Raw genomic sequence first — 25584 nt, forward strand, 5'->3', positions numbered from 1 at the left:
TAACACAGGAACAATTTATAGTAATTTTGTACTTTATTTAGGACACCTAGGGTGGAGTTCCTCGTGTTTTAGGAAACCTGCAATATCATACATTTTTCAGTATTGTATGGAATTGCTGAACATTCTTTCTGAAGGCTTGGTTAGTCAAGCTGTGACAGAACCTAAAGCAGAACTTTACCTAACAGGGGAAGTTCCACTCTTCCTCTTCCCCCGTCTCTACCATATTTGAATATTTTATTTTATTTGGAGGGGAAGCGGGTACTTAGTTTTCACAGGTTCCCACTCCCACTGCTCGGATTGCTTAGGCTATCTGAACATAAGTTCTCCTCCCACTGTCCCTGCCCACAAACTTCTGGGACATGTCACAGGTCCCAGAAGGGTGTGGGATCATTCACAAAGCACAGTGAGGCTCACACATGTGCAGTGGGCAGCCAGCTGTGAAGCCGAAAGGAGTCACAGCTGGCTGCCCACAGTTAACATGCTGGCGCCGGTGACCTGAAGACCAGTGAGGAAGAACTGTATCCCTGGACAGGTGAGTGTATGTGTATTAAAAGGTCAACAGCTACAGGTTTTGCACATCTGACTGAAGCTCATCTTTAAAAGAGCAATTACACATGAGTGAAAGCAGTTGGTGGACTACTAATGTGTTCCAAAATTTTGCTACAATCACAAAGTTCAGTCAACTGACCTTAATTTGGGTTCTGTTTAGTTGCTGCTCCAATAGAAGAGTGACAGCAAATTGTCCATCAGGTCTACAGCATTTTTTTTAAGTAACATTAACCGCTTGCGATCCAGCCACCTTTAAGCCGGCATAGCAGGCACATGTGCGCGCACGCGCTGCACTGCAGGGGACCCGATGCGCGTGGCCGGCAGTCACAATGACCACCAGCCACGCGCGATCGCTGGCACAAGAGCCAGAACAGGGACATGTGTGTGTAAACACACAAATCCCTGTTCTGTGAGGAGAGGAGAGACAGATTGTGTGTTCCTACTAGCTAGGCACAACAATCTGTCATCTCCTCTAGTCACTCCCATCCTCTGATAGTTAGAACATACACGAGGGAACACTGTTTACCCCTTTATCGCCCCTAGTGTTAACCCCTTCCCTGCCAGTGACATTTACACAGTAATTAGTGCATTTTTATAGCACTGATCGATGTATAAATGCCAATGGTCCCAAAAATGTGTCAAAAGTGTCCGATCTGTCTTCCATAATGTCGCAGTCCCAATAAAAATCACAGATCACCGCCATTATTAGTAACAATATATATATATATATATATATATATATACATATATATATATATATATATATATATATAAATGCCATAAAAATGCCATCAATATTTCCCATAGTTTGTAGATGCTATAACTTTTGTGCAAACCAATCAATATATGCTTATTGCGATTTTTATTACCAATAATATGTAGAAGAATACATATCAACCTAAACTGAGGAAAACAATTTTTAAATTTTTTTTTATTGGGGATATTTATTAAAGCAAGAATTACAAAATGTTGTGTTTTTTTCAAAATTGTCGCTCTTTTTTTTGTTTATAGTGCAGAAAATAAAAACCACAAAGGTGATAAAATACCACCAAAAGAAATCTCTATTTGTGGGAAAAAAAGGACGTAAATTTTGTTTGGGTACATCGTTGCACAAACGCGCAATTGTCAACTAAAGCGATGCAGTGCCGTAACGCAAAAAACGGCCTGGTCATTAAGCTTATGGGGCTGAAGTAGTTAAAGGCTTTTTTTATTCTTTAAATAACAAACATGTTATACTATGTAAGTATTAGGGGGGCTGGGGGCGCTGCTGAACACATGCATATAATGCATGAAGGTAAAAAACCTTGAGCCTTTACAACTACTTCTACGTCTGTCCCAAGCTAACTAGTGAACTGAATTTGACTGATGATTGACTCGCTACCTCTTCTGGAAGTCAATTCTGAGCATCAGCTACTCTTTCTATTGAAAAATGGCTTCAGTACTTTCGAAATTTCAAAGTTTTCCAATGTTGTTGCACAGGATAGACTGAAAATATAAGACTAAATCGTTAGACGAATGTTAAAAATAAAACTACCATATTAATATCTTTTTTTTTAAATATTGGCTTACCTTTCTTAGTTGTATTTTAGCAAGTTCTTGTTTTTCATTGCAATTTGCATCTGTACTTATATTTGAAGGAATGTAAACCAGAATATCTTGGCCTTAAAAAAAAAAAAAAGTGCACTTTGTCAGAATTTATAATAAAACTAGAAAAATCAGGTACTGCCCCTACCGATGACTGGTCTATACAATAATGAGTGCTGGAAAGGGCGGATATACATACAAAAACATAGAATATCCAGGCTCAAACTTACCGACCAATCAGCAACCAACCAAATTCACCTGTCTAACTGTGTGCGTTAAAAACAGAGGTTTAGTTTCACGCATTTGCGAATGCATGTGTAAGCTACAGGCCCCGTCAAGGCTCTCTGTATACTGCAGTCCTAACTATAACATTGCATTTTAAGTCTCCTCAGTAGGAGCACATGACTGCTGATGGATAGATAAGGGGCAGGTGACTGGAGGTAGCTCATCCCTCATTAAAGGGGCAGGAGCACACGTCACACTCAGCACATGGAAGCAAAGGTGCCAGTGTGCTGTCTGACCACAATGACATAAATACAACAAACAAAAGTCACTGCCCCTACCTATGACTGGTCTATACAATAAGGAGCGCTGGAAAGGGCGGTTATACATACAAAAACATAGAATATCCAGGCTCAAACTTACCGACCAATCAGCAATCAACCAAATTCACCTGTCTAACTGTGTGCGTTAAAAACAGAGGTTTAGTTGCACGCATTTGCAAATGCACAATGTCATTGTGGTCAGGCAGCACACTGGCACCTTTGCTTCCATGTGTTGAGTGTGCAGTGTTCTCCTGCCCCTTTAATGAGGGCTGGGCTACCTCCAGTCACCTGCCCCTTATCTATCCATCAGCAGTCATTTGCTCCTACTGAGGAGACTTAAAATGCAATGTTATAGTTAGGACTGCAGTATACAGAGCGCCTTGACGGGGCCTACAGCTTACACATGCATTTGCAAATGCGTGCAACTAATCCTCTGTTTTTAACGCACACAGTTAGACAGGTGAATTTGGTTGGTTGCTGATTGGTCGGTAAGTTTGAGCCTGGATATTCTATGTTTTTGTATGTAAAAATCAGGTACAATGAACAAATCAGGCCAATCCAATCAACCTGTCTTATCACATAAAACTGAAAGACAACACCTAACTCATTTTAATGAGTTTAAAGCAAGAGCAACCACAGCCCATAGCTCAAATGTTCTTATACAGGGACCTTTTCCAAAATAGTATTTGAGGCATTTATGCAAACCTGATATTTCAATTACAGCAGGACTTGTAGTCTAAATCCCTCATTGATTTCTTTATATACAGTATTTGGGCTTCCATCAGACAGACCTTGGTATGATTTTTTTGTTAAAACCTGTAGTAAAAGGGAAATAACTTATTCCACTGGCCCTATAACTTTCAGAGACAATAGGAAATATTGAAAGTCTTAAAGCCATAAGGTTAACATTCTTAAAACGCTTCTGTTTAAAAAAAAAAAAAAAAATGTGTTGTTAATGGTGCCATTTTAAGTAGGTCATTTGCAGATCAGCCATACTTAATTGTTGCTAGTGCGTTAGACATAACAACATAGTCACTCATTTTTTTTTGCTGCATCTTCTAAATATCTTAGCATACATAGGGGGGCAGATCCACATACATCTGCGCCGGGCGCAGCGTATCTAAGATACGCTACGCCGCCGTAACTTATCTTTTTTAGTTTGAATCCACAACGAATCCGCGCCATAAGTTACGGCGGCGTAGTGTATCTCTCGCGGCGTAAGGGCCCGGAATTCAAATGGCTGTGATGGGGGCGTGTTTTATGTTAATACGTCGTGACCCGACGTAAACTGCGTTTTTTTTTAACTGCGCATGCGCCGTCCCTGGGGGTATCCCAGTGCGCATGCTCGAAATTAAACCGGAACCAGCCAATGCTTACGACGGTGACGTCATTCTACGCAAATTCCTATTCGCGAACGACTTACGCAAACTACGCAAAAAATTCAAAATTATACGCGGGAAGGACGGCCATACTTAACATTGAGTACGCCACCATATAGCAGCTTTAACTATACGCCGGAAAAAGCCAAACGCAAACGACGGAAAAAAATGCGCCGAGCGGACGTACATTCGTGGATCGCCGTAAATAGGTAATTTGCATACTCGATGCAGATTTCGACGGAAACACCACCTAGCGGCCACTGAAAAATTGCATCTAAGATCCGACGGCGTACGAAGACGTACGCCTGTCGGATCTAGCCGAGATGCCGTTGTATCTTGTTTTGAGGATTCAAAACAAAGATACGATGCGGGAATTTTGAAATTACGCCGGCGTATCAATAGATATTCCGGCGTAATTTCTTTGTGGATCTGCCCCACGGTGTATACAAAACAAAGTTTAGGCATGCTACACACCCAAAAAAAAATCATCATTGTACACAGGAAGTGTGTAGCACGTCCAGCCTCTCTGCCTTGCTTCTGGAAACGCCTCCCCCAGTAAACACAGCAAATGTGAGCTTTGAGTAATTAAAGCCGGCATTATTGTATACTCAGGACTCGTACACACGACCGAAGGAATTTGTCGTAAATGAAACATCGTTTTCCTCGACGAGTTCCTTGTTAGGCTTGTCGAGAAACTTGACAAGCTTTCTTTGCGTACACACTGTCAAGACAAAATCTCGTCGTTCTCAAACGCGGTGACGTAAAACACGTACAACGGCACTATAAAGGGGAAGTTTGATTCCACTGGCGCCACTCTTCTGAGCATGTGCGGGTTTCTAAGCTTACACACGAACGTGTTTCTCGTCGAAAACCAGCCCGACGAGGAACACGACGAGGAAATTGAGACTCCCGTTGAGGAAAAAGAGAACTTGTTGTCTTTTTTTCTTGTCGAATTCCCCAACAGTTTTCTTGACGAAAAACATACACGCGACCGTTTTCCTCTGCAAAAAAGCTCTGCCACCAAGTTTCTTGATGGATTCTGTCGAGGGAAACGGTCGTGTGTACGAGGCCTCAGAGATGAAGTCAGCAGCTGTAGTTGTCAAAAAGCAGTCTAAATCACTGTTTACAAAAAAACACTGCTCCACTGATTATATATTAATATTTTTGTATCATTCAGTTAATTCATCTGTAGATCAAATGGATGAACCTAGATCTGTAAAGGATGCCAGGTAAAGCAACCTGACAAGTAAAAAAAATAAAAAAAAAATCCCTAACTCACATTGAGATATATACCAGGGCCAATTTAGACAGGAGCCAATTAGCCTACTAGCATGTCTTTGGAGTGAGAGAGGAAACCAATGCAGGCACAGGCAAAACATGCAAACTGCAAGAAGGTAGTGGTGGGGTTGGGATTTGAACCAGGCTGAAGTGCTAACCACTTAGCCATTCTGCTGCCCGTGGCATCACAGTAGACCTCCATGATGTACAATGCAGTGTCCTACACTTCAAAAAAATCTGAAAAAACACATGAAATCATGTGCAGTACAGCACAACATATTGTCATGTGATCCAGCCTTTAGTGGTCTGTGCTGTTCACATGGATTAACTACTCTTCTAAGATGGACTTATATATGACGCATTGGTATGTATGCACAACCTAAGGTACTGGAGTCTACAGAAGACCTTGCGCACATAGACTTATAGCCAGAGCTTTTTTTCTCAGAAAATACTGTAGGTGCAGGAACTCAACCACGACCCGTTCAGATTTCACAAACAGTAGACGGGTCTTAAAGGGGCATTAAATACCAGAATTGCATTACATACAGAGTGCAGAGTTCAGGGGGTTACAAAGCTGTCACTTGTAAACACAGAAACTAGACTTCTGTGTTTACAAGTGATTGTGGTGAGCAGGCACCAAAGGGTCTGAGCCAAAGGTGGTGGAACTGAGTTCCCCCAAGTTCCCCCTGAAAAAAAGCCCTGCTTATAGCCTATATAAAACCATTCTATACAGCAAGCTTTTACTAAACATTTGCAAAATTACTATGGACAGCTTTCTTGAAGCCTTTAAAATGCCTTGCAGCTCCAGTTTGGGGACATTAAACACAGGCCATAATGAGCATTCGAATGTAAACGTGGAAGAATCTGCGCTACCCCCACTGTGATCAAAAACACTAATGATCTGCAAATAACGAATAATGCCACAAAGTGCAAAAAAAAGGGAGTGCAACTCCTCTTAGAAAATATATAGTGAATGAGGGAGAAATCTCCTAGAAACACAAATAAAAATATACAGTATATAAATTCACTCTATAGATATGACTGGTGCTGCATTTAACAGGTTAGCCAGAATATACAGCTAAAAGGAAAAATTAAAAAAATAGGGTACAAATGCGCAACCTTTTAAGTGCAAACAAAGGTGCAAGTGAGTGAACTTATTTAACTTGGGTTGTTCAGTGTAATAAAACAAAAAATACACAGACAAAATCCAAATAAAAAAGTGGCTGAAAACACAGCTAACTATGATCAGCGATATGTGTGAAAAGCACTCTTCGTCCAGAATCTGCAGAAATGGTGTATAGAGAGGCCGCTTACCAGATCTGATGGATCCCAATCACAGAGATCATAAAGGCTCAGCAAGTCTCCACAGAACTCCACAGCAATCGATCGTTTTCTCCTCTGATTCGATCCGGTCGGGCAGCGTTGGGCGGAGCAACACTATCTGACGTCACCACGCCCCAAGCTGATTGGCTCGAGCCGCGGCTGGATGACAGCAGAGTTTGTTAAGCTGTTTTACTATTTGAAAAGTTTGTTTTGGATGTCAGTACCCTGAATATCAAATAAAGGGATGTTTTATCTTTGATATACTGCACCAAGAAGCTCTTTATTTCTTCCCCTACCATACCCTCCTACAATACGTCCTGTGCTGGGAGTGATTTCCATACGTCGGGAGTAATCCTGCCTGTAGTATGATTGCATGCACCTGTTCCAGACGCCTTTGGTGGAGTAAGACCGGATCGAATCAGAGGAGAAAACGATCGGTTGCTGTGAAGTTCTGTGGAGACTTGCTGAGCCTTTATGATCTCTGTGATAGGGATCCATCAGATGTGGTAAGCGGCCTTTCCATTTTCAAGCAGAACTAAAGTCTTCATAGATCATTTTTTTTTTTTTTTGCCATTATATGCCAGTATGCACAGCATACTTTTACATTACAGCACATCTACCTGCTAAAGCATCCTCCTTCTGTAATGACAGGTCCAAGATCCTAATGTAGAGAAAAGTCAGTACTTCAACAATGTTCCAGAATGACCATTTTCAGAGGTCCCAAATCAACAAAAACAACACTGTTTTGGGAATGCGCAGACTCTTTTTCTTAAAATGACTGACAAAGATAGCTCTGTTCTTGGCATGCCAAAAATACACCTACAATGGACAATGTCCAGTGCATGTGAGTAGTGTACACATAATACAAAACAAAAATTCTAGGAGCCTGGCAAGATTTATTGTTTTTTGGAAAAACACTTTGCTTTTCTCTTTCGTCCAAAACATCTCTAACTACTAGAGATTTGCTTTGCTTGACTTTAGTTCCAATTTATTGTGTTCAACCAAGATACAAGTTACTGGTTCAGTAAGTTTGTTGAGGTTAAAGAGAAGTGCGACTGCATTTTAACAAATGCAATGGTTCAAAACCCAAGATATGTTGTTTTATTCTGTCTAAACTTCCTGGTAATAGCTCAAGCTCTATCATTTGGATTGAACTTCACCTTTGTAAAACATTAGATTCTGAAAAACTGGAGAGTGAAATAATATACATTTTCTAATATGCTTTGTTAGGAGTGTATAGACTTTAAAGTATTCATTGTGAACTAGTGGTTATGTTCAAATGTTGCTCAATGCTATATAATTTGATCTACAAACTTCTACAATTAAAGGAGTTGTAAATGAAAAAACAAATTCACCTTAATGCAATCTATGCATTAAGGTAAAAAAACATCTGGTGTTGCCGCCCCCCCCCCCCGAGCCCCCGTTTTACTTACCTGACCCGTTGAAAGTCCTGCGTGCTCCCGATATCCTCTTCGCCGCTCAGCTTGGCCGCTGATTGGCTAGAGCGGATGGATTGAGAGCAGCGCAGCCATTGCCTGGCGCTGCTGTCAATCACATCCAGTGACGCGTGCACCAAGGGGCGGGGCCGAGTGATACAGTGAGTGGCTATGGCCGCTCGCTGTATCACGGGAGTTGCCCGCAATTACTGACCACCATGCGAGCTCTCGCATGACTGTGGTGAGTAATTGCAGGGAGGACCAGAGACAGCTGCCGAGGGACCCCAGAAGACGTGGATCAGGGCGACTCTGTGCAAAACGAACTGCACAGTGGAGGTAAGTATAACATGTTTGTTATTTTAAAGGAAAAAAAATGTTTCCTTTACAAACGCTTTAAGTATGGAATTTTCACATAGACACAGCATTTACATTGTTCCCATGCAACATCTGATCTTCTGGGCAGAGTGAAATCTTTATCACCCTGTACATGGTTTGTTTGTTACAGTTTCTGCTTTATAAATAGACTCCATAGTTTGTCATCATACTGAGCCAACCAATTAGGTGGTCTTAGATCCAGGACAGAGCCCTGAAGAAGCTGGAAAGAAGTAGTCGGTAACTGTCAATGGAGCTTGCAGACACCACATTACAAAAGAGGAGATAAGCAAAGGAGAATTTAGTCTTGCTTTACCACTGATTGTTAAAACAGCACCTCTCTGCATCAAACACAATGTAATCCATAACAAATACGTTGTATGGGTTAATGCATTTTGTGGTGGTAATTTATTTACAATAAAAAACAGACTTTATGAATGTTTTAATAAAAACGAATCCTTGAAATTGTTTTCAAGTCTTGGGGGACCCTGCTAAACTATTACATCTCTAGATCACAGCAAATTTGCATGGTCAATAGGTTATAAGGAGTGTATGGCCCTCCCTAAACAGAATGTCATTATAAACCTGTAGGCAAATAAGAGAACCAGAACCTTCTTTAATGGGAAGTGGGTTTTATAATAAAGTTGGCAGTGTCTTCACCCAGGACAGAACCTCTGTGAACAGAGAGAATTCCATTCCTGGGAAATTACCAGAAATTACCAGTTATTGAATCAAAGTAATTGAGAGCAGAGTAACTACTGCAACCAACATGTACCATCAATCATTAGTATATATATGCACACAAGTATGAAAATAATACAAGATTTATATTAGAAAGGATTAACAATAGTACATAATAGTACATAAGTACACTGTACAAACAAGGCAATAGTAGCAACCAGGGCTGCCATCAGGAATTATGGGGCCCCTTACACAGCTTCAGGCATGGGCCTGGGGGGGGGGGGGGGGTGCTGCCACGAATTGAGAAGAATTGAGAAAGAAGAAATAAAGAAATATATATATAAAAAAAGGGGGGTAGCCATCCGGGACCTCTGGCCCTTTAAAAAAAAAATAAGAAACCTCTGGGCTCTTTAATAAAAAATACATATATATATATATATATATATATATATATATATATATATATATATATATATATATATATATATATATATATATATATATTATATAAAAAAAAAAAAAAAAAAAAAAAGAAATAAAATAATATAAAAAACATTTTTTTAAAGGGGGTTGCCATCCGGGCCCCTGGAGACCTCCGGGCCCCTTACAGGTGTACTGCCTGTACCCCCTGATGGCGGCCCTTGTAGCAACAAGAGCGCAACAAGGGACTTTGCATCTTAAGCCTTGTACACACGATCGGTCCATCCGATGAGAATGGTCTGATGGACCATTTTCATCGGTTAACCGATGAAGCTGACTGATGGTCAGTCGTGCCTACACACCATCGATCGTGTCAGAACGCGGTGACGTAAAACACAACGACGTGCTGAAAAAAACTAAGTTCAATGCTTCCAAGCATGCGTAGACTTGATTCTGAGCATGCGTGGATTTTTAACCGATGGTTGTGCCTACTAACGATCGTTTTTTTACTATCGGTTAGGAATCCATCGGTTAAATTTAAAACAAGTTGGCTTTTTTTTTAACCGATGGATAAATAACCGATGGCGCCCACACACGATCAGTTTGGACCGATGAAAACGGTCCATCAGACCGTTCTCATCGGTTTAACTGATCGTGTATACGCGGACTTAGTCCCGAGTAACTTCTAATCTGCCATTCAACTACCTATAGGCTGTCTAACTTGGTTCTAGCCTATGTTGGTTATTGAGCCCTGAGCCAACACTAGCTATATAATTCAAAATCCAGAAGGGACAGGATTTATTAAAATAGCAGGCACTGCATAGAAATTATATTGCAATAAACAGATTCATCCATTAACATACAGCAACGTAGTCACTACACACACACACACACACTGTATAATAAACTACTTGATATAATGAATGTGAGATAACAAGGAGGTAGATATACTTTTATTACATACATTTGTGTTACACTTTTAACATAGGAATACTTGACTAATAATCCCTATTTCTGGTCTGGATTAGCAACAGTTCTTCCATGGGGACATGTAGTCTCAGCTCCTCTCTCACTCTTTTTACTTCCTCCCTCTGGGGCTTCTAACCAAGCCACACAGATACAGGAAAATGTACATAAAGAACTTTTTAACATTAAAAAACAAAGTCACTTACAAGTGCAGACAGTAAAGGGCAGCAGATCCCTACACTAGATGAATGGCTGTCTCTGGCCTCACTGTCCTTAAACAAAGGTGCAAATGAAGCCAAACATTCCTGTCTGCATACCTGTTTTGGCTATTGGAGACAGTGAAACATGCCAGCCAGGCAACTAGCATTTGCCTGGCAACTCAGCAGGAAAAGTAAGAAACACCACCCTACACAATTTTTGCACATATTTCTTATACGTTTTAGCATTTTTGCTGCTGCTGCACTGTGTCACTCAATAGGGAACTACTATATCTAATCTAATGAGTAGCAGGTCATCATCTACTGGAATGCTTAAATACAGTCAAGTGTTCCTATGGACATCACAGACTTACAGCAGAGCCCCATCATTTCAGCTGCATGTAACTGGACTGTTTTATTCAGAAGAAATTGGAGTCACTGGTAAACAACATCTGCTTTTTATTTGGGTACTTCAGTTAAAGTTTTTATAAGGAAGCCGCCTCATCAGTAAATGAAAAAGACACTGGGCTTGTGTTCTTTCTAGACAGAACTAAGAAAAAAAAACACAAGATGGGTGGTCACCAGAAGATCATACAGAGATCTGAAAACATAGCTTCAATATGCTTTTATGCTACCTGAAAGTTTACACATGTTTTAAATAATATTTAGCTTTAGTCATAGCAGGGTATAACTGATACCAACGATGCAAAAAAAAAATGTAAAATAAAAATATAAAAATGATTTTTAATGCTGTTAGGATTCTATACAAGACGTACGGTGAGGATGATAATGAAAATGACAATGATGATACATAAAACCGTATAAAGAAGTGTGTACTGGCAGGGTGTCCCAGTAGGGAGTAACAGAGCCATATATACACAGGAAGAATTCTGGTTTAAAACAACTTTAATTAATTGGGCAATGTACCAATTTTTTTTCTTAATTACAACTGGCTACATGGGGTTTCTTTTGTATTTTTATTCTAGCTCTTAAAATATGTTGTGTTGGTACATTTAAGTGATTTCCATCCAATTTCTGAATAAACATAGAGAACCACCTTCACACAGCATACTTGTAACAATAAACTGTAATTATAAAATATGCTACAGAGGATAGTAATGTATTATTTTTTATTTACAATTTGGCCCCATACACTAGTATGTGAGACTTATATAATGTTGATATTAAGTGATTTGTCTAGCTAGACTGTTGACCAGTGGGCTCTTCCCCACCTCTGTCATTTGGAAGGAGGTGCTAATAGTTGTGGTGGGATTGAGTGACATTTATCTGCCCTCTGTTGAAGTATCCTGCTTGAGATCAAATTTGTGTGACCTGATCCTAGAGTAATTCACTCTTCTCTTTACAAAATTGTGTTGTCTTTCTGAAGCTTCTCCATAAACTTGGTGGAATTTCATGTATGCAAGATCACACCACCCTCAGGTTACTGGGTCTGGTAAAGGGCTCAGGAGCATCACTAATGGGCTCAGCCAGCCATTATGTATTGTTTATTTTTTTTGCTACATAGCAGGTCATGGAAAGGATACGCATAGTTGTCAGAGGCCTTCTCTAGACATGATATCACCACCACCTGATCTATCAAAATAGGATAATATTGGGCAATTGTCATCTTGTATTTATTGAGAGCACTAGCCCAGTGACTGACAGACCTAGAAATCTATTCAATATTTGCCATATTAACACGTATGAGGTTAACACACATCTTACACTATGTCATAATGACATGAACCAGCCAAGAAGGCAAAACTCCATGGGCAGGCAGAACTTGTGGAAGGAAGGCAGTAAATCGGATTGATTTACTGAAGGCAAATAGGCTGTTGACATTGTAAGGGAAGATGCACTGTGCAAGGGAAGGTTCCCAAGAGCTTAATGAATGTGGTGAGATTTAAATTTGCAAAGAATACCCAATCATGTATAAGAAAAGTAAAAAATAAATGTATTTTTCTTTGCTCATGGTTGAATGATGGAAGTTAGCAGAGCTTCACCACATTCACTAAGCTCTTGGGATAATTTCCTTGCAAAGTGAAGAGCATATTTGCCTTTATTAAATCAACCCCAATATTTTAAGATCCTGTATAAATCTAATGGAACAAGACAGCTGAAAGAAAGCGGTGTGCAAAGATTTCAATGCCTTTCTTCACTCAAATCCTTCATACAGAATTACTTGGAATGAATTAAATGCATGTTAGCCTATTATGCATTAAGATAAAATGTGTACTATGCATGTGCAGTTCCCTATATTTGTAAATTATATTATTTATGTTAGAATTCTAACTTTATTTTAGTCATTAACTACAACACAGGACATGATTTAATTAATTTAGGATCTATATTATAATTATATATAAGATCCATTTTTTACCTTGTCTCATAGTCTGGTGGCCTGCATGTTGATGAGATCATTTAAGCCCACTAAACGTAAAATTAAGCCATAACTTTCCAGTTTCATCTCTGCTCTGTCACATGAATTCTGCACCAAGGACATGCCAGTTTTCAGCACTACAGTTTTGTGGGCAATAATATATTCAACTTTAATTTATGGAACTCAAACAGCCAGTCAGAAGGTTAGGGGTGTCAGCACCAGGCACAATGTGCTGCTACATTTTGATGTAGTATCAGTTAAAATTGATAAATTATCACCATGAAGAACTTTATATAACCGCCTTAGTATTAAATAATACAATGTTCTTTGTCAAGCACTATAGCTAGAAAAAAGCCATTGGGCTTGACACCTAGGCTATCAGACAGCGTTATGGTGTGTAATCTCTATCGAAGTGATTGATTACATTATTTATGCTTTGCAAACAAACAGCAGCTGTAACCCCTTGTAGGGTTTGTTTAACTTCAAAGGTTTTCCCTTTATTGTGGATCATGCAGTGAGCCCTTATGGGTATAGCTCATTAAAATTAAAATTGCATGTGTGTTGAATCAATAATAAATTGATTGCTCAGTAAAAAATAGCAGGGAACATTCCATACCTACTGGTAAAAAAAGTCAACTTCTGGGATGCTCATAATTGACTCTCAATCTCATCAAAATGGCTATTAAATAAAGCTTATGATGAAAGGAATTTTGCAATGATCGCATACTAGAGGCTGGCAATATTTGGAAAATGCTAGATAACTGGCTGTTTCGGTCCTCAGTACTTTCTGAATCACTTATACTCAATAAGATCATAGCTGATTAAAGTGGGAGTAAACTCCCATGTATGATTTTTACCTATAGGCATATCTATAGGTACAGTAAATATCTCCTAAACGTGTGCCATTTAGGAGACATTTACTTTAGATGCAGATAGTAATGTTGCCAGCACATGCACTCTGAAGGAACGGCATACCACCTCTGTACTGACTGGGTACCTGTCCTACCCCAGCTTCTACTGTGGCCGTCTGGTGGAGTGCTGTGAGGAGAATGCCTATAACAGTACAGCACAGAAACCTGCCATTGTAACAAGGCTGGGTTACGCTATGTTGGCTTTCCTTTTCATTGGGCCATGAGCATACCATGATTCCTTGAGGACAGACCCACTGAAGGAGCGGAGACATCTGATAGAGTCACATAGAGACCCTGGCTGGGGTATAGGCCATCCGTGAATACTGATCTCTTGTTGGGATCTAATTTTCTGGTAAGCGGCAGCTTGTTTGGAGGCGGAGGATCCCTTTTCTATCTGACATACAGCACTATTCTTGGGTGTCTCGTGGTTTGATGTCACCAATTTTTTTATAGAGGACTTGAGAACACCAACACATTGGTCAGCATTGGAAGAAGCATAGGTTCTCAAGCACTCAACCTATTGACATTTTATTGGGATTTTATCCCATTGGACTATTAATTTGCATCAGTGCAGTGATTGATGCAGCTTTATTGATACGGGACTCATATTGATCAATATTTATTTCTTGTACAAAAGAGTTTTATTGAAAAACACATCAACAATCAAAAAAAAAAGAGAATACAAAAGAAAAAAAGCAGTGGAAGACACACCATAAGCTTATCATATATCAGAAAAGATAGTCCGTAAACCTGAGGTTAGTCCCGCTCCTAGGGATCCGAAAGCGAATCCAGAAGGCCGGCTATAGAATGTCCTCAACTCAAGTGGCCTGCTAGAGTGACCTAATGCTGGCTTAGGTAACATTCCGGTTATCACACCGGGGTAAATGTAAAACTTAAAAGCACAGTTGTTATACGATACACAACCTTACCAAAAAAAAATAAAAAAAAGTAGAAATATATACATATATATATATATATATATATATATATATATATAAAAATAAATGATATAACAAAAATAATAAAAAAAATATATATATAAATATAAATATATATATATATATATATATAAATAAAATTCAAGCAGGCACATAGCAGAGGATATCAGTATTCCAATTTGTAAAAGAAAAAATGCATCCTGTGTCCAAGGCCAGCAGGACCAAGCCTGAGGGCCCGAGCCACAAAGAAAGAAAGGGAGGATGAAAAGAAAGAAAGCCAGCTAGAAAAGTAGCATGAACAAGTAGCGATGAAGGGAAAGAGGAATAGAAATGGAAAAGAACAGCAAGAAGAAAGTAAAAAAGAATAAAAGAAGATAGAAGAAAAAAAAAAAAAAAGAAGGAAGGGGGTCCACGGGGCGGGGGGAATGGAGGCTCATCAAAGAGAAAGTAGTGCTGGGTCAAACCGTGAAGGGTGGTTGTAAGCCACCCAGGGTTGCCATACCCGGAGGAATTTATCGTGGGTATCTGCCAACACAGCAGTAAGTTTCTCATTAACCATAATATCATTAATGCAGTTTTTAACTGCTTCGAAGCTGAGAACCGGGGTCTTCCAGGCCCTTGCAATGATCAATTTAGTTGCAGTAAAAACATGCGCCGCCAACTGGCGTTCAGGGCGGAGAAGCTCCGTGATCGGTTTCCATAAAAGGGCCTCAAAGGGGTCCCTCTTCAAGTTGGTATCAAAGAGGTTGCGGAGCAACGCATAAACTCTAACCCACAATCTGCATACCCTGGGACAGGTCCACCAGACATGTGCCATCGTACCCTCCTGAGAGCATCCACGGAAACACAAAGGAGAGTAGGAAGGTATGAAACTCGCCAGCTTGGTCGGGGTATAGTACCACCTATAGAACACTTCATAAGCGTTCTCTTGAAAGAGAACATTCGTAGAACATTTAGACAATGCCATGGTCATAGCCTGCCAATCTTCCGGATCGAGTTGCTTCCCAAGCTCAGCCTCCCACTGGAGGTGATAAGGTCTCAAAGGCGGTCTCTTAGAGTTGATAATCGCTGTATAAATCAGAGATATGAGACCCGGGGAATGGGGGCGCGATCTACATAAGCTTTCGAAGGGGGTCATGATATAGGGGGTAGGTTGGGATCTGAGAAGGCGCTGAAGGAAATGTCGGAGTTGTAAGTAGCTATAGTGTTCCCTGAGGGGAATATCATGGGAGGAACGTAAGAGTGAAAAAGAAATAATCTTGGTTGGAGAAAGCATAGAATGAACATCTACGAAGCCATGTTCAGTCCACCATGCAAACTGTAAGGGATTATCCCTACCTGGGATCAATATTTATTTCATTGTCACTTCATTTAATTTTGGGCTATTTGGATGCCATCGATTGATTTCAACAGCTTTGAGCTTATTAGGATCAATTTATTGCGCAGCTTATTTTTACAGGTTTATCACATGGCCAGAAAGGTGTTTGCCCATAGAAGAGGTTAGGTGAATCTAAGCCCAAAAATAAAACATCTTTCTTGTCCTTAGATGTGGGGGCTGCATTTGTTTTCTTTTTCAGCCTCTTAGTATTTTATTTTTACCAGGTGATCCTGACAGTAACACGCTTTCACTCAATGTGCCGTATCTAAGGAGGAGCAGCGTTGTCACCCTATGACAGGAAGTGTTTGCGGCCCCGCAGAAATTGCTACAAATTGCTACAAATAATAACTGATAAGAGTCAGAAGAGGAAGAGTGAACAGGACATTATCTGCTCACAATATTTCTGGCAGGATCAATTTTTGTTTGCTGCACTTACCTATGCAAATACAACACAACTCTTTCAACAGTATATTTAAACAGACCAAGAGGGAGCTAATAAAATAAATTGAGTGTTAGAATTTATAAACATTTTAGTTGTAAGTCATATAAACTGTAAAAATTAGAATTCTGTCTTGAGAGAAACGTGGACACTGCAATTGCAAATCTCTCGTACTTGCCTGGCTGTCATATTGACTTTCCTACAATCATAAACTTTGAATCAATATGCAGATAAGGATGTCTAATGCCGCGTACACACGGTCAGACTTTTGACCGGGCAAAAAAAAAAAAAAAAATAGAGAACCTGCTCTCTATCTAAGTCCGTCGGAAATTAGAATGGAAAAAGTCAGATGGGGCATAAACAAGGTCGGAATATCCGATGAAAATCTCCCATCAGACTTTTTCCCTCGGAAATTCCGACAGCGTGTATGCATTCGTTTCTTTGACCTTATTCATTTGCATATGTGTTCCATGTGTTCGGTGACTCAGAAAGCACGGAAATCACAGTTAGCATAGCAGCCAAGTAACACACATTTTCAGTAATGGTAGCTCCCTACTTCTGAATTGATAGGTGTATTTTAACTGCTTAAGGACCGCCCCACATACATATATTGCTGCAGGGCAGCCCTTAAGCTCAGAATCACTTACTTAAACATGATTTTCTCTTCCTGCTCTGGGGCGCAGGCACCACTGGAGCCTCACTCCCTCTGTGATTGGACACAGCAGGAGCCAATCACCAAGTCCAGCGGCCACCATGGCTGCCGAGACCCACTGATCGTTCACAGGAGAGGCATTTCCCTAGCGGGGGGGGGAACAATCTCCAATCTCAGGGCTCCAGACTTTTTAACAGCATCCCAGCCATTGTCTGGGCACACCTCCCCAGGGATTTGAATTTTCCTTTCTTAAGCACCAGAAACTCCTTCTAGAGGCAGGGGGAAGCAAACGAGATCCCAGACGGTAATGCCCTGAACAGACTAGGACAAATAATCACTGCTTCCCTGATTGCAGAAGGAAACAAAAAATACATTTACCTAGCAACCTAACTAGAAGGGTGCTACACACCTATGTTTGAGAAAAATGAAAAAAATCCAACACCCCCAAAGACTACTACAGCCTTTATCAGCCTGCCAATATACAGTACATATACACACACGCATACTTTTTCCTTCCCAGCATTAACATTTTTGAAAAAAAAGAGATAATAAGCACCACTCTCAAGCCCTATAGTCAACTTGCTCATTTAGTTGCCGTGTTGCCAGGTTTCTCACGACAGAATTAGCTCATCCTGCCTCCAAGGGGAATCAACAATCCAATAAATAAAACCAGGTGCACACCAATGTGACCTCACATAGACTTAATGGAGCGCCACTCCAAGCGCCAGGTGCCTTTGCTCTAATACGTGATAATCAATGTGCTGATTATCAGCACAGACCCCCTCTCACAGGGAGAGCCGCAGATTGGCTCTCCCTGTCAGCGCGAACCGAGGAATGCCGTTTATCAGCACTTCCTGGTTCACATGATGATCAGCTGTGATTGTTCACAGCTGATCACTCGGTAAGAAGCCTCTGTCAGAGGCTCCGTACTATGATTGGAGATGCAGTGTGTCAGACTGACGCACAGCACCTCCGATCGCCATGCTGCACGCCCCCACTTGCACGCTCCGGTATGTTATCCTGCTGGACGTCATATGGTGCCTAGTCAGGATAACAGAACCACCACCCAGCCATCAATCTGATTTAGGCCAGTGGGAAGTGGTTAATTACGTGTTTATTTTTTTTTATAATTTTATTTAATAAAATGTTAACAGCCAGTGGCGGAACTACCGCCATAGCGACCCACGCGGGCGCTATGGGGCCCGCAGCTGAGTGAGGATCAGGGGGGCCCGGTAAGGATAAGAGCATCGCCGGCATGCAGGCAGCCGGCGCCGACTCACTGGCTGCCGAGTGCGCTCCTGGCTCCCTTTCCTCTGTCCTCAGTGTCCTGTGCTTTTCCTCGCGCCCCCCCCCCCATCATGGAGGAGAGTTGGTTCATTCCCCTGCGTGTGACGTCACGCCGGCGGCCGGTCTCCTGTTTACATAATCGCATCACTCCCCCCTTCCTCCCCCTCCCCACACCTTATTCACAACTTCACACAAGCCTGCCTGTCAGCGCTGCAGGTCCGGGCAAAGTTTGTGACTTTTCAAGTTACAAAGCAGGTGATTGGTTGCTAGAGACAATGGGGCAGTCCCAGCAACCAATCACCCGCCTTTAACTTGAAAAGTCACGCCCTTTGTCTGGACCTGCCATGCGGTGCTTCCTGGCTGTGAATAAGGTAGGACAGTGTGGAGAGGGGGAGGAAGGGGGGAATGCTGCGTTAATGAAAGGGACAGGCTGACTCCGCAAAGGACTGTGATGGAGGGAGTCTGTAATGGGGGGGGGATGTCTGAGATGGAGTGGGATCTGTGGTGGAGTGGGGTCTGATAGGGGGATCTGTAATGGAGTGGGGTCTAATGGGGAAGATCTGTGGTGAAGGGGGGTCTGATGGGGGAAGATCTGTGGTGAAGGGGGGTCTGATGGGGAAGATCTGTCGTGAAGGGGGGTCTGATGGGGAAGATCTGTGGTGAAGGGGGGGTCTGATGGGGAAGATCTGTGGTGAAGGGGGGTCTGATGGGGAAGATCTGTGGTGAAGGGGGGGTCTGATGGGGAAGATCTGTGGTGAAGGGGGGTCTGATGGGGAAGATCTGTGGTGAAGGGGGGGTCTGATGGGGAAGATCTGTGGTGAAGGGGGGTCTGATGGGGAAGATCTGTGGTGAAGGGGGGTCTGATGGGGAAGATCTGTGGTGAAGGGGGGTCTGATGGGGAAGATCTGTGGTGAAGGGGGGTCTGATGGGGAAGATCTGTGGTGAAGGGGGGGTCTGATGGGAGGGATCTGTGGTAAAGCGGGGTCTGTAATGGGGTGAATATTTGATGGAGTGGGGTCTTATGGGGGGGATCTGTGGTCGAGTGGGGTCTGTAATGGGGGTGGATCTGTGATGGAGTAGTGTCTGATGGGGGGGGATCTGTGGTGGAGTGGGGGTCTGTGATGGAGTGGGGTCTGATGGGGGGAATCTGTGGTGGAGTGGGGTCTGTAATAGGGATGGATCTGTGATGGAGTGGGGTCTGATAGGGGGGATCTGTGGTGAAGTGGGGTCTGTAATGGGGGCGGATCTGTGATGGGGGGGGGGGAATCTGTGGTGGAGTGGGGTCTGTAATGGGGATGGATCTGTGATGGAGTGGGGTCTGTAATGGGGATGGATCTGTGGTGGAGTGGGGTCTGTAATGGGGATGGATCTGTGGTGGAGTGGGGTCTGTAATGGGGATGGATCTGTGGTGGAGTGGGGTCTGTAATGGGGATGGATCTGTGGTGGAGTGGGGTCTGTAATGGGGATGGATCTGTGATAGAGTGGGGTCTGTAATGGGGATGGATCTGTGGTGGAGTGGGGTCTGTAATGGGGATGGATCTGTGATGGAGTGGGGTCTGTAATGGGGATGGATCTGTGATGGAGTGGGGTCTGTAATGGGGATGGATCTGTGATGGAGTGGGGTCTGTAATGGGGATGGATCTGTGGTGGAGTGGGGTCTGCTGGGGGGATCTGTGATGGGGGCCAATCTGTATTGGGCACAGGCAGGCCAGGCTGCATTGGGCACGGGCAACGCTGTATGGGGGCACAGGTCACGCTGTATGGGGGCACAGGTCACGCTGTATGGGGGCACAGGTCACGCTGCATGGGGCACAGGTCACGATGCATGGGGCACAGGTCACGATGTATGGGGGCACAGGTCACGCTGTATGGGGGCACAGGTCACGCTGTATGGGGCACAGGTCACGCTGTATGCGGGCACAGGTCACGCTGCATGGGGCACAGGTCACGCTGCATGGGGCACAGGTCACGCTGCATGGGGCACAGGTCACGCTGCATTGGGCACAGGTCACGCTGCATTGGGCACAGGTCACGCTGCATTGGGCACAGGTCACGCTGCATTGGGCAAAGGTCACGCTGTATGGGGAACCGGTCACGCTGTATAGGGCACAGGTCACGCTGCATTGACACTAGGGCGGCTCTGGGGGGCCCCATACAACATTTTGCTATGGGGCCCTGTGATTTCTAGTTACGCCCCTGTTAACAGCCCTGTTGGGAGGCTTTGGTGAAATATTATGGATCTAAACAGACCTCTTTAGTCTCACTTTTAAGACAGATAAAGTGATTGAAGACACAGTCCTCAATCTCTATCTCTGTGGCCTTAGCTACACAGAATGAATGAACAGGAAGAGCTCTGCCATGGTCTTCCTGTTCATTCATAATCTGAAGTATAGTAAACACATTTTACTATGCTTCAGTTATGAATGAACACAGTGAATGATTGGCACAGATCACTCACTACTGTGTTCTTCAGCAAAGCACATATTTATCACCCCCTCATCCCCCCCCCCCAGCACTACCCCCCGGACTATCACCCTGAAACATCCCTATCCTGGGCAGCAGAGGGAAGAGGATCCTAGAAAGGAGGGGGTAAACAGATCCCCTGTAGTACCCCCTGCAGCAGCTGAGAGTTGGTCAGAGGGGAAAGAGGAGAAGCTAGAAGCACTGTGGAGAGGGGGGATTAGTGGGGCACATAGAGAGGCCCAGGAAGCAGAAGGAATGGAAACCTGGACAAGAGAGGGTGAATGTTGCAATGGGGGGGGCATTTACTGGAGCATGAACCCCTGTAGTTCCCGCCTGCAGAAGGTTAAATCCAGCAGGAGGGAGACAAGGAAAATCTGACCTTCACCTGCTGCAGAGGGTAACCACAAGGAATCATTTCCAGTCAACGCCACCCCCACCGCACCAATTACCCCCTCTTGTCCAGGTTCCCCTTCCTTCTGCTTGTCAGCTGCCAGGGCCCCCCTGTTGAACTGATGGGGTCCAGGCCTCATACAGGAAGATCGGTGGTACCCGCTTATCACCGACCCTGATTTCAGGTAATAGGCTGATTAAAACAATATGCCTAAACAGATAATTGTAAGAAAATTGGATGCATATATGACCAATAGTCTATACATCCCAGTTAAACTGGGCTCAATCAACAACTGGTCCATTAATATCGCTGGAATTCCAGTAACAAGATTCCCCTTCCCACCAGAAGTGTTGACTCTACCAGGCCTTCATGTCCCACTCACCGTAATGGGTTTGATTACTTAAAGCGGGAGTTCACCCGAAATAAAAAATTAACATTAGATTGAGGCTCATTTTGTCAAGGGGAATCGGGTACTTTTATTAAAAACGAAGCAGTACTTACCGTTTTAGAGAGCGATCTTCTCCGCCGCTTCCGGGTATGGTCTTCGGGACTGGGCGTTCCTTTTTGATTGACAGGCTTCCGACAGGCTTGCGACGGTTGCATACATCGCGTCACGAGTAGCCGAAAGAAGCCGAACGTCGGTGCGGCTCTATACGGCGCCTGCGCACCGACGTTCGGCTACTTTCGGAAAATCGTGACGCGATAGATGCGACCGTCGGAAGCCTGTCAATCAAATAGGAACGCCCAGTCCCGCAGCCCATACCCGGAAGCGGCGGAGAAGATCGCTCTCTAAAACGGTAAGTACTGCTTTGTTTTTAAAAAAACTACCCAATTCCCCTAGACAAAATGAGCATCAATCTAATGTTAAAAATTAACATTTCCGGGTGAACCTCCACTTTAAGGCAAATAAGTAATTTTGCTTTTAAAAGGGAACTTTGACTTTGCAAGAATGTTTTCCCCTATGCTTAGTTATAAACATTGAGGGGCAGATCCACGTACCTCGGCGCTTCTCTCCGCCGGGCGCAGTGTATCTAAGATACACTACGCCGCCGTAACTTTTTCTTTTTTTTCGAATCCTCAAAGAATTTGCGCCGTAAGTTACAGCGGCGTAGTGTATCTTTGGCGGCGTAAGGGCGCGGAATTCAAATGGCTGTGATGGTGGGCGTGTTTTATGTAAATACGTCGTGACCCGACGCAAACAACGTTTTTTTTTAACGGCGCATGCGCCGTCCGTGGGGGTATCCCAGTGCGCATGCTCGAAATTAAACCGGAACAAGCCAATGCTTCAGACGGTGACGTCATACTACGCAAATCCCTATTCCCGAACGACTTACGCAAACAACGTAAAAAATTTAAATTTTTGCGTGGGAACGGCGGTCATACTTAACATTGAGTACGCCACCATATAGCAGCTTTAACTATACGCTGGAAAAAGCCGAACGCAAATGACGTAAAAAAATGCGCCGGCCAGACGTACGTTTGTGAATCGCCGTAACTAGCTAATTTGCATACCCGGCGGAAAAAATGCACCTAAGATCCGACGGCGTACTAAGACGTACGCCTGTCGGATCGATCCCAGATGCCGTCTTATCTTGTTTTGTAGATACAAAACAAAGATACGACGCGGGAACTTTAAAATTACGCCAGCGTATCAATAGATACGCCGAGATAATTCTTTTGTGCCCCTTACTTTGCAATAATTAACAAATCACATGCAAGTAAAATAAAAAAAAAGTAGTTTTTCCTGCACATAATTGGATGATGGAAGTCAGCAGAACTTCCCTCATTCACTATACTAGAAGGAAAGTCCCTTGCAAAGTGAACAACATGTCTGCATTTTGTAAATCAAGCCCCTTGTCTCACTCTGCTAAATTCTGAACATCTCCTTTAAGGATAACTGCATAATAGGGTGAGGCCTTTTATGAAAGCTTTGCAAGCAGATGTAGTAATTGGGATATCACAATTGCGCCCGACTGATAACCCACTACTGCGCCAGTGTGGAAAAGAAGTTAAAGCGCCTAGCTGCTGTTTAAATAAATAATATGTGAAAAATAAAGGAATATATTATATACATCAAGTGCCAATATAAAACCACAGCGCTATGAGAATAAATAAATATTCAAATCTAAATATATACAAGTGTACAATGTGATAACACAATTATAAGTGATTGAACTCATACACTGTAAACATGCAAAAAAATTATTATTATATGATAATAATAATATTAAGTGAAAAAAAGTCTGTGATGTAACAAAAAAGACGTGAAGTGAAAAGTTCATGTAACTTCAATGTGATTAATCCACTTTTCCAGGACTTCCACCACACCTCAGTGTTCAGTGCTCCAATCCCCCCTCACAGTGGACACTCACCACAATACTATGCCTCCCACTCTCGTGTTTGGCTAACGAGCTTGTAATAAGAGTATCTCCACGGTGTCACCAGTAAATGAATTCCAGTATTAAATGCAAGGATGTTCCAAGTAGCAATGCAAAAAAAGAAAGGTGCACAATAGTGTAAAAACGTAAGACCAGTTTAATAAAAACACTCAAATGAACCTCCAAAAGTTGCACTCACAAACAAACTCCAATGTAAAACTTTGTGTATAAACAGATCGCTGCACACTTCAAAATCCTCAATTGCAGATAACAGTGGTCACGGCGGACCCTCGGTCAACTGAATGATCTCACCGCAATCCTCGGCACAGCACACCACTTCAAACGATCACTCTTATCTTTGGTAATTCCAAACAGCTACGAGATGACTGCTAGCAGTCTTAGATGTAACTTGGAACTTTCTAAACATGGATTAGGCCACGCCCCGACATGTTTCGACTTCCTGTCTTATTCATGGGTATGGCCGAATAACCCCTTCCCCTCTTTTATATATCTTCAGGGATGCTATCAGCAAATAGGATCAGATAGTGACGATTGACACCCCGCCTCTTGCGTGTGTATATCGCACCATCTGAGACAGCGAGAACGTCACCCGGTCACGTGTACTATAGTGTCCAATGGGGTGAGATCATCGCCGCTGTCTATGGGCGGGAGCTGTGTATAGCGTCTCACTCATCACTACAGCAACGAGGAGCGCAACCAATCATGATGCGCTTCTCTTGTATCCAATCAGTTTACCGCAGGATGACCGATGAGCGTAGGCTATCGTTATGGTGCCGCGTTGTCCTAACACCGGGGGACGCAGCCAACTGGTCACGTGTACCCCGTGGCCAATAGACAATATTCGCAGCGTTAATCCAAACGGAAATGCGGTGTATAACGAATGCACTGACATGTCACACAGCGGTCTACTTTTAATGAAAGAAACTAAACTAACAGGTTTGATAGTAGTACAAATATAGAAAGAATAGAAAAAATAGAATTGTGTGGGCATAATAGCACTTATCAAAAACTGGGAGTAAATAATGATCTAAAAAAGGGAAACAGTCTCTCGAGGATCCCCGTGACCACCAATCCTTAGTTTTAACACACATCTCAATAATGGTCATACATTCATTAGATAAATACAGTACTTACATCAAAATATTAAAATTAGCACTATAATTATGATCTGACATACCTATATGGTAGATTAATTAGCTAAAATAGTTTGATTCACATTAAGCTAAGTATATAAAAAAATATAAAATATAAAAATATAAAAAATATAAAAATTACTATATTAGAATATGTTCTATACATCTACATGTTAGCACGAGAGGAGCCCAGCCATTTCATTCGGGTCAACCTACCTTGAGGTCACCCTCGTGCATATAGATGAATACACAAAATGAGTTTAAATTGAATTAAACAGTTAATAGTAATTAAATATGGGATGAGTGGTTAATGATCAATACTGATTGAGGATAAACAAATTTAGATGAATTGAATCCAGACATCATAATAACCATATGAATTTAAATAAAGTCTAGGTGTCTAACCACAATACTGACAACTGCAAAGATAAGGGTTTCAACTGGTATCGCCCATGCTACTATAGCTTATTACCCTGCAGTTCA

The 25584-nt window shown here is 42.5% G+C and overlaps 1 protein-coding gene across 1 annotated transcript in view; it reads right to left on the reverse strand.

The window, feature by feature from the left end:
* The window catches only part of CPED1 (cadherin like and PC-esterase domain containing 1), a 408757-nt gene that overhangs the window by 283517 nt on the left and 99656 nt on the right, over window positions 1-25584 (reverse strand). The window contains exon 3 of the mRNA XM_040343743.1: window positions 2119-2210. Coding sequence (XP_040199677.1) covers window positions 2119-2210 — 92 coding nt within the window. The remainder of the gene's footprint in view (window positions 1-2118; window positions 2211-25584) is intronic.

Source organism: Rana temporaria, chromosome 3, assembly GCF_905171775.1.
Source record: "Rana temporaria chromosome 3, aRanTem1.1, whole genome shotgun sequence".
Lineage (NCBI taxonomy): Eukaryota > Metazoa > Chordata > Amphibia > Anura > Ranidae > Rana > Rana temporaria.